At 35.5% G+C, this 10,461-nt stretch overlaps 2 protein-coding genes across 2 annotated transcripts in view; both read left to right on the top strand.

Annotated features, from left to right (window-relative positions):
• LOC107674493 (uncharacterized) overlaps window positions 1–1,725 on the top strand; it is a 15,582-nt gene extending 13,857 nt beyond the window's left edge. Inside the window, exon 7 of the mRNA XM_016468474.1 lies at window positions 1,202–1,725. Within this exon, the coding sequence (XP_016323960.1) occupies window positions 1,202–1,399 (198 nt within the window). The 3' untranslated portion in view covers window positions 1,400–1,725. The remainder of the gene's footprint in view (window positions 1–1,201) is intronic.
• Window positions 1,726–6,980: 5,255 nt separating this feature from the next.
• On the top strand, window positions 6,981–9,994 carry LOC107674480 (GTPase IMAP family member 8-like). Its single transcript, XM_016468457.1, has 3 exons — window positions 6,981–7,582; window positions 7,680–8,270; window positions 8,919–9,994. Exons 1-3 carry the CDS (start codon window positions 7,051–7,053, stop codon window positions 9,941–9,943), a joined length of 2,148 nt encoding a protein of 715 aa, XP_016323943.1. The 5' UTR covers window positions 6,981–7,050; the 3' UTR covers window positions 9,944–9,994.
• The last annotated feature ends 467 nt before the right edge of the window (window positions 9,995–10,461 follow it).

Below are 10,461 nucleotides of genomic sequence, written 5' to 3'. Positions count from 1 at the left end.
AAAAAAAAAAAAAAAAAAAAAACGGTAATACTGTTAAATGTTATTACCAATGGTAATAATGGTTTTCTGTTTTAATATGCATTTAAAATGTAACTTATTCCTGTGATCAAAGATGAAGAATTTATCAGCCATTGCTCCAGTCTTCAGTGTTGCATGATCTTTCAGAAATCATTCTAATTATTCTAAAATGCTCATTTATTATCAATGTTGGACTGTTGTGCTGTTTAATGTTTTACATTTTAATCATTTAGCAGAAGCTTTTATTCAAAGCAACTTACAATTGAGGACGGTACAAGCAATCGAATAGAACCCAGCTGTTGCACTCTATATACTGATACACATCTGTTATTTTCCTAACTGTTTGTTCACTTAAGACATGATTGACTGTGTTACATGAATACTCACCATTGTTTTGTTTTCATTCCATTCAAGTGCAAAAGAGTGCTCAATTCAGTACTTGTGCACTGAGAGGTGGCTCTCTGTGGGCAACAGAAAACCAGACTGGATTGAGCTCTCTTTTGCGTTACACATTTTACGATTTATCTGTATGTCTGCTCTTCTGTCTCCCAGATGTTAACATTTTTAATGTTTGATGAGACAAATGAAATTAATGAAATCTGAGAGATTTCTGTTCCACCACTGACAGCCCAGAAACGTAGCAATAAATGCATTACTAAAGTACTCCATGTGACCATGCGACAGTATTTTCCATAAAATTGCAGTTAAACCAAAGTTTAACTTGGTAGATGCTCTTATGAATGCACGTTGGAGAAATACATTTTGTAAATTAATAATCTAACTGTTAAGGTTAAACCACTGGAGTCTCATTGATTGTTTAATGTTGTTCTTACTCCTGTTCTGGAAGTTGCAGAGTCTAACTGAAAGGAGGGACAGAAAGCTGTCAGATTTCACTAAAGTCCTTCATTTGTGTTCCCAAGATGAACGAAAGTCTTAGAGGTTTGGAGTAATTAATGACAATTTGCATTTTTCGGTGAACAAAATGCCACGAAATGCACAGTGTTTTTTTTTTTTTTTGTGTGTGACATTGCAGTGTTTATTATAAATGATTTATCAATGGAGCTCCTTTTATTGAAGTTTATTGAAGTGATGGGACTTTCACTATGTAGGCAATATTGAGTGATTTCAGCCAACAGGAGTTTGTGTCACGGTGTTTAATGCTGGCATGTCATTAATCTTTCAGTACTGGCAGAGATTTGGTGCATGCTCTCAGCGAGCGCAGGGCGTCTTCAGCGTTCAGTCAAAAGATGCATATAAATTCCTGGAGATCAATCCATCTTGGCTGACTGAGGAGGAAAGGAGTAAGCAGTACGCGTCTATCATGAAGAAGCTGAAGAAAAACGGTCCTCGGGGCTCGTCCACAGCCACCATCAATGAGTGACATGCAGAGATCACTTGTCACTTTTGTCATGCTTTGTGATTTTTTTTTATTTTATTTTTTTTTTTTAATTTATTTTTTTTTTACAACTCATACATACTCTTTAGTGATTTGATTTTAATAATGGATATCTTGGTTGTATGCCAACTGTCTTAAAACTGCTGGTTTGTAGACTTTGAGTCTAAATTTAAGTCTTAGAGTGTTTTAAGAGTGTTTATGTAGGCCTAGGTCCCTATCTCATGTAGTTTGTCCCATAGGAGACTGTCAACCAGTGGCGGCTCGTCAGGGGAGGCACAGCTTCCCCATAATTTTGAGGTGAAAATGGGAGGAGGACGATTTAATGTTAATAAAATTCACAATTCATTTCAGTTCCTGTCTCAATGTTTTTTTTTTTTGTTTTTTTTTTTAATTTCAGTTGTAATAAAATAACGTGAAAGCGCCGCTTTTCTATCGCGAATGTGCCGAATCTGTTGGTGTAATTGCGACCGCTAATGATAGAGAAGGGGAGGGGCAGGCCTGGGGAGAGCTGAGCTCTCGTGCCTCCGTTGGTAACAAAAATTAGCCAATCAGCATCGAGTGTTCACTTTCAGCGCTGAGGAGTGTTGAGAAAAGAACCCTCATGGGGGAGGCTAACCTCCTGATATCACCCAGTCATCATAGAGACGTAAATTACCTGATATTAGTTCGAACGTCTGCCGCTGCGCTGATAATGTACCAAGTACTTATGAGTAGCGATATGCTGTATGTATGTCGTTTTCTTTACGTTTTCTGACTAAAAGCAACCAAAAAGCCATTTTAAAGAGGTTAAGCAAATAATAATAATAATAATCGGCGGGATCCCCAGACCAATACAATTAGTGTGCCGCCTCTATTTTAAAACCCACGAGCCGCCACTGCTGTCGACTGAAATTCAGTTAGATCTGGTCATGTTTATGACTAATCATTACAAGGACAATAACGTCATATGAAATGAAATAGCTTTCTGTGTGAAATACTACGACAATTTAATAAGACATGAAATAAAGAAAATCATATACTACTACTTATTCTTTAACTCTCACATCTGCCGGATAGGCCAGTCTCTCACAGGACTGATATGCATTACAAATACAGTATCTTTATTTTCAGTCTTGACGGTTTTGTTTGTGGAGGAAAACTTGTTCAGAAGGACAAAAGAAACATAGTTGAGGAGAAATGTTTTCTGTCAGATAATGCGCTTCAAAAAAATGTCAGAACTGTTGCCGCATACTTTCACTTTCACTTCCGTATAATGTGCTGCTGTTTGTCTCCGGAAGGAGGCGCTGTGACTCTCAGTAACTCCAGCGAAACAGCGGCTCGACGTGTCAGACCCGCGGCGACGAAAATGTTTTAGATAATTTGTACTCGTGTTTAAAATATCCACCTAAACCTTGGCGAATGTATTTGTCTGTCTGTCTCTCTGTCTGTCTGACTGAAGTAGAGAATGAAGTTGGGTCCTTCTTCATATGAAACATCCAGAAATATATCTAAAATCGACTAAATCGACTTTTGCTGAATCCTGGAGAGACATATGGGCCACGGATAACATTGCTGCCAAACATTGTTATGCAATGCATTGTTGACAAAATCTCCAAAAACCTCCCTTTGGAAATGTCCTCATTTGTAAAACAGGTATAAAAATAAAGTTTTTTTTTTTTTTTTGTAAAAATGCAGGAAGTTTTTTTGTAAGGGGTAGGATTAGCTTATAAAATCCATAACTCTCTGTATCTAAAAACAATAGAAGTCTATATGATGTCCTCATTTAGATAAATAGTAAACGTGTGTTGAGGCTATAGCAGCAGCGTTGATGTGGAGTTTGAGATCAGATGCCTCTTCAACAAATCATGTGACCAGAAACTCAATAAATTGTCTATATGCAGTTTAATATTTATCTCAGATATTAATCCTCAAAATTAATTGATGTAAATGTGTATATATATATATATATATATATATATATATATATATTGAAGAACAGAAAGAGACTAGAGATACTTATTAGATAATATACTGTACACTAAAAGTAAAGACACCCTTGAGGACAATCTGAATTATTAGTCTGTGCCCATCATACATTGTACAATTTTCTACTAGGTAAAAGGCCCACTAAGTTACACATGCTTTGAACTTGATGCTGTGCAGAGAAGAAGAGCATGTTATATGTTTTGGAATGTTGAGCTCACTTCCTCATTCTGTGCTGCCTACATTCATTATAGTTTCTTGAGATATGTAGCCTGTTGTGGCCTGAAAGAATGATGTCATGTGATTTAAAGGAACATATACTTTTTTTTTTTTTTTTGCATGTCTACATAAAGACTAGCACAGGACTTTTGCTTTTTGGAACTCAGAAGCTTAGCAGACTGACAGATAACTTAATTCTATTCACTATCTTAATGTAGTAGGTATATAACTAAACTGTAGTTTTGTGATTCCACTCGTTTCTGTCATTTTCATTCAATAGATGAAGAATATTCTTGTGCCTGATGTGCATTTGCAAAGCAGACTAGCTGTCGTCAGAATCAGAGTGAGTATCCCTATGTCAAGATATATATATATATATATATATATATATATATGCACAAACACATATATATGGATTTTTGTATGAAAATCAAATTTATAAAAGCAAATATTGCAGTTTTCGCACTGTGCATTGCTATTTTTGTTGTGAAGTTATTTGTTCTGCAGCATTGCAACAGTTATTTTACATAATAGAGAGTATATCTATGTCAAGATATATATATATATATATATATATATATATATGCACAAACACATATATATGGATTTTTGTATGAAAATCAAATTTATAAAAGCAAATATTGCAGTTTTCGCACTGTGCATTGCTATTTTTGTTGTGAAGTTATTTGTTCTGCAGCATTGCAACAGTTATTTTACATAATTTCATGACAAAGAAAACTGTCCTAATCATCACAACTTTATTTTACATAATTTTATAATAAAGAAAACTGTCCCAATCATGATGACTTTACCTACTAGGCATGTACAGATGTCAGATAAAACTCTGGTTCTACAGGTTTAGCTTGTTTTTTTATTTAATTTTTTTTAATGTTTCCTCCAAACCCCCCATCACCCCATTGGTCAAGTTCGCAGCTCAAATGTTTGCAAGCCTGTTTTAATTCTAATGTCTTTTCTGTGCATTAGATGGACTGTGATTTTTATTTATTTATGTATTTATTAATTTATTGTTTGTTTGTTTATTTAGTGTTTGTTTGTTTGTTTGTTTGTTTGTAAAGGACTTATTTTATTCTACAGAGATTTTTAATAAATTTGAGATTGTGTAGACGTTTAGCTTATTTATTTTGTTATTTTTATTTGAATTGTATTCTTTGGGATCCAGTCATGCAAACTACTGTTTTTAATTAAAAATATGTTGGAATTTTTGGGCCATTGCACCGAATGGGTGCCATTTTTTGTTGTAACTCTTCCAAATAAAAGTTAATTAATTTTTCTTTTTTTCCAAACTGAATCTCATAACATATATATTTTATTATTCAGAACATGTATTTTTATCAGTCCTGTTACCAAAACTCATGTGTATTTTTTTTTGTATTATTTTTTTTTTAAGAAAAATTATTTAGTAACAGAAATAAACATACAGGGTAACAGGAATGTTTGTTTGTATACAGGTTTGACTACATTTGTGAGGTGTTTAATGTCCTCACTAATAGTGAAACCTGTTAAACACTGTCTAGTGAGCCAGACCTCACTGGTTAAAAAGGCTTGTGAATCTGCAAAATCATGTTTTTATTTAAATCTAGTGTTTTGCAAATGTTCTGTGAGGGTTATGTGAATGACGGCTAAGTTCACTGTAAAAATGTAAGGTTAGAGTGTGGGTTAGGATTAGGGTTAGGGCATCTAGGTGTGTGCGTGTGTGTGTGTGTGTGTGTGTGTGTGTGTGTGTGTGTGTGTGTGTGTAACAGAGAGATTTCTGTGTTGAAGGAATGTTCTTTGTGTTTACAATTATGTACAGTGAAGGAGGTGGACAGAGAATTAAAGCGAGATGGAGGGAGAGACACAGAGAGGGGAGTGGATATATCTCGCTCCTTCCCGTGCAGCCTTCCATGGGTGAGTGTTTCTGGCTTCTTGTAGTATGGCTTCTCTACATGTTCTTCTGCATAATAAAACCCAGAATCTCATGCATCTTCAAATACATGGGCCCCAGTCACTGCCATTCAGATGAACAACCTTGACTATGTGCCTAACACACGTCCACTGCAATAAATAACACATCACAATAGTTTTGGCAATGTACTGTTACACTGTTACATTAACCTCTGTGACCTGATAAGTAGTATTCGGCCAAATACATGTAATGTTTTCATCCGTATTTTCTTTAGCCATACCTGGAAACAGGGGCTTTGCTATTGAAAGGAAAGGTAGGATTGAGTACAGGGGGCTCCTGCAATTTCTACCAAGGGGGAACTTCAAAATTTATGTGAATAGTATTACATTAACTAAGGATCAGCTACATCCACATTAATCCAAAAAATTGCATTTTGTCTGGAAACTCTCTCTGTCTACGTTAGTGTATTTCAGAAGTTGCTTGTCTACACTGAAATGTCTAAAAAATGCTTACAGTAAATCACTTTACTGTGCATGCATAAAATATAATAAAATCTTACTAAGATGATAGACCAGACATAAAGTTCTCATTATTGAAATTATTATTTTATTAGCAAAATATCCCACTCTAAGTAATAACACTAAGAAAAATCTGTAAAAAAAAATAAAATAAAAAATAGGGTCCTTTGACTGTTACACCAAATACACAAAATAATGTTATTTTTAGCAGCATCATATGACCCCTTTAATATGAAGGAATTTTCCATATTGTTTTTTCACAGGTGATCACAGTTGTGGGTAATTTTTCTGTCACACTTGCAGGATTGTACCGTGACGACCAGAGATATCTATCTGTAGAATGTGCAGCACATGACTTAATATGCACCATTATTTTTAAATACATTCATTTTCAAAGTCCACACTATAATGCAAAAACAAATATGGGTCAAATTGTGGGAGAGAGTCTGTAAAAAGCTCAGTTTTCACAGGACATAAGCATTGTTTTAGTGTGGGTGGAAAGTCAAAATGTAGGGGGAAAGATCTTTCTGAATAAATCTAAATTTATTTCGATTAATAAGGATGTAGCCTAATATTTACACTGATAAATCACTTCACCAGAGGACACTACTCACTCATGTTACTGTTAGTCAGTCCTGTTAGTTTTTCTATGAGTAACAGGGCTGAGATTTTAGAGATTGATATGATTTCTTATAGTTGTTTATTTATTTATTTTTATTGTTGTTTATAATATTATTTTCCAGTTATATAATGACAGTTTCAAATCCAGATTATACCATGGACTCATTTATAGAGATTGAACAACAGTGTGACTCTGATTTATCAGACAGCAGCATCAGTAACAAAACAAAAAAAACTCTTTGTAAAAAGACTTACATTGCAGTTTATTGATGTGTTTAACAACAAATCACTATATCTATTTATCTATTCTAGGCTATAAGTTTCCCAGTCTGTCCATTGTGCTATTTGGAAACTCTTCATCAGTCCAGTTTGGACATGAAAACCTTCTACTTGGAGAAAAACAGACACATATGGAAAACACTGAAGTATCCAGGATCAATCCTTTACAGAAGAAGATATCAGAACGCCAGATCTCTGTGTTCAACATGATTGACTTACACGAGGCTGAACTTTACCTGGACTGTGTGGATCATCACATTGAACAGCTAGTAAATGAAAATGAAATCCATGTCTTCATCTTTGTCGTGCGACTGGGCCAGTTAACCAATGATGATAAGATGAGTCTGGAATGGCTTCAGAGAGTGTTTGGTGACAAAGTTCTTCAGTTTGTGATGATTCTCTTCACCTATGAGAGAGAAAAAGAGTGTAACACTATAAAAGATGATCTGAAGAGAAACCCAGATCTGCAGCAACTGCTGGAGAAATGTGGAGGAAGATATCAGACCTGCAACAAGATGATGAACAACCAATCAAAGATGAGAGACCTGATGAAGAAGATTGAGCATCTGTTTAATGAGAATCAACAGCAGAGCTACACTGGAGAGATGTTCAACACTGCATCAATAAGGAAAAAAGAGCTGGAAAGCAGTGAACATCAGTGTGGTAAGAATTCAGATTTTTCTCTGATGTCTATTGCAAAATGTTGTTACATGTTTCTTATATATTACAGATTTTTACAGAGTTTTTTTTTTTTTTTTAGGCCACACATCAGAAATGGAATCAAATGCACAACTGAACGTACTTTTACTGGGGAAAAAACGAGCTGGGAAGACTGTGTCAGGAAACACAATACTGGGACGAGAAGTTTTCATGTCAGAGAAAAGCTCCAAATCAGTCACTCGAGATGTAGCTGTGAAATCTGGGACTGTTAATGGGTTTCCAGTCACTGTTTATGACACACCTGGATTCTATGACCCAAAGATGAGTACAGAAGAGATTCAGAAGATACTGGATAAGGTTCTCCTGAAATGTGAATCTGGTCCCTGTGCATTTTTGCTGGTTATCAAAGCTGATAGTTTCACTGAAGAAGAGATAAAAACTGTGGAGAAGATTGAGAAGCTGCTGGGAGAAAAACACTTGGAAAAAACCTGGATTCTCTTCACCAGAGGAGACGAACTACAAGAGGAAAACAAGACCATAAATGAATTCATCAACGAGACTGAAGCACTGAAGAAACTCATTCAGAAATATGATCAGCGATACCATGTGTTCAACAACAAGATAAAAGGACATAGTGACCAAGCTCGATTACTGCTAGTAAAAATTCTCCAGAGATCTTTTGGAGTAAAGGGTGAGTCTTATCTTATACTTATGAGTATATCTCAGTACTGCTTCACTAAGTGCATAAGATTGTGATACAGATGAAGTAATTATCAATTTCATTTTATTCTGTTATTATTATTAATATGTTTACAAACCAGCTGAATTATCAACTCAATTGTCACATTTTAAAATGTTTCTGCAAGTATAGCCTACAACAGAGGTGCACTATACTAACTTGAGCTACCCAACAAAGGTTTCAGGATGGTTAATCAATCAATCAATCAATCAATCAATCAGCTTTTTATGAATCACAATAAAAACAACAATAATTGACCATTGTTCTTAACAACATCCAGGAAAGTGCTTAAAAATAGCAAAAAAACAAAACAAAACATGTATTTCTTGATTAGACTACCGCAATTGTAAAACTCTGTCAAATTCTGCAAATAATAACTTTGCTTCACCCTAATAACACCGGTTTTGAAATGAGCAGGTTTGAGTTTACAGACCTGTAATAAAATCCAGCTATATATAAGCTAATATATAAGCTCAGGACTGTTAACTGGAAAGTTGTTAGTTTGATCACTGGTGTTTTTTTCTATCATGGTGTTTTTTCTTGAAGGGTTGTCCTGTAAACGACTACTTACATCTGTTTTCTTTTTATATAAATCATCAGATGGAGGAGGACTCAGACGGATTCATGTCAGTCCAAACACTCGTAATGAACCAGACGCTCCCGTCTCAAGTCACTCATGCAGGAGGATTGTTCTTCTGGGTAAAAGTGGTGTTGGGAAAAGTGCAGCTGGAAACACAATACTGGGAAAGAAAGAGTTTAGATCTGTGCTGAAAATTAATTCAGTAACCTGTGAATGTTCAGAGAAACACGCCACTGTTTCAGGCAGATCTGTGACTGTAGTCGATACTCCTGGATTCTTTGACACACAACTGAAACCTGAAGAGTTAATGACAGAGATAGCAAGAAGTGTTTATTTATCCAGTCCTGGACCTCATGCATTTCTCATTGTCTTCAGAGTAATTGACAGATTCACTGAACAGGAGCAGCAGATTCCTCAGATGATTGAGATGATGTTTGGTCAGGACGTGTTACAATACTCCATCATTCTCTTCACTCACAGAGATCAGCTGAAAGGACAAAATATAGAGAACCTCACTGAGGAGAACTGTGCTTTAAGACATCTACTTGGCAGATTTCACGTCTTCAACAATGAAATTCAGAATAGCAGAGAGCAGGTGAATGATCTTCTGCAGAAGACTGACTCAATGATAGAGCAGAAAGGAGGAGGACATTACAGTAATCAGATGTTTGAAGATGCTCAGAGATTCAGACGAGAGGAAGAAAAGAGAAGACAGAGAGAGCAAGAGGAGAGAAAACAACAAGAGGAGGAACAAAGACAAGATGAGACTGGGAGAATTTTAAAGGAGGAAGTAGAAAGACAAAGTGAAAATCCTGAATTTAAAAATTTTTTAACCAAGTATCAGCCTACTTTGCGTCTATCAACTTTTGCACTTGGTCGAAATATGGTTGCTGGTGAATTTATCGGTATGTGTATTGGTGGGGCTGTTGGTGCAGCTTGTGGACTTATCGGTGGCCCTGCTGGTGCAGCTGTTGGTGTATTTGTTGGTGGAGCTGTTGGTGTAGCTGTTGGTGCAGTTGTTAGTAAAGTTAGGGGTAATGTGTGACAAATCCTCATGGCCCACAGGTTTAGGGTGACCCAAAACCCAGCTGTGGCAAAGATTGTGCATGCTTCTGCCAAATAACTTTAAACTTTAAACATTCACATGGTCCAGAATTCCTTGTGAAAGCCCTGTGTGGAGCTGTTGCTATATATATATATATATATATATATATATATAGTTGATCTGTAAAATCACCTTGTTCAATAAATGGTTGTATTAATGCATTTACAGTTATTATACCTTTTAAAATTCTGAATATATATTGGATTATGGGAAGTTAGGGTGAAAAAAGCTTCATTAAATTGCGGTGGTACTATAAGAGAGAGAGAGCATTACCTTGTAATTCTTAAAGAAGATAAAAAGAATAGGAATTAAATATGTGACCCTGGAGCACAAAACCAGTCTTAAGTCGCTGGGGTATATTTGGAGCAATAGACAAAAAAACACTGTATGTGTCAAAATTATCAATTTTTCTTTTATGCCAAAAATCATTAGGATATTAAGTAAATATCATGTTCCAT

The sequence above is a fragment of the Sinocyclocheilus anshuiensis genome, unplaced genomic scaffold (assembly GCF_001515605.1).
Source record: "Sinocyclocheilus anshuiensis isolate Anshui unplaced genomic scaffold, SAMN03320099.WGS_v1.1 scaffold1073, whole genome shotgun sequence".
NCBI lineage: Eukaryota > Metazoa > Chordata > Actinopteri > Cypriniformes > Cyprinidae > Sinocyclocheilus > Sinocyclocheilus anshuiensis.
This window is presented reverse-complemented; position numbering and strand designations above follow the sequence as displayed.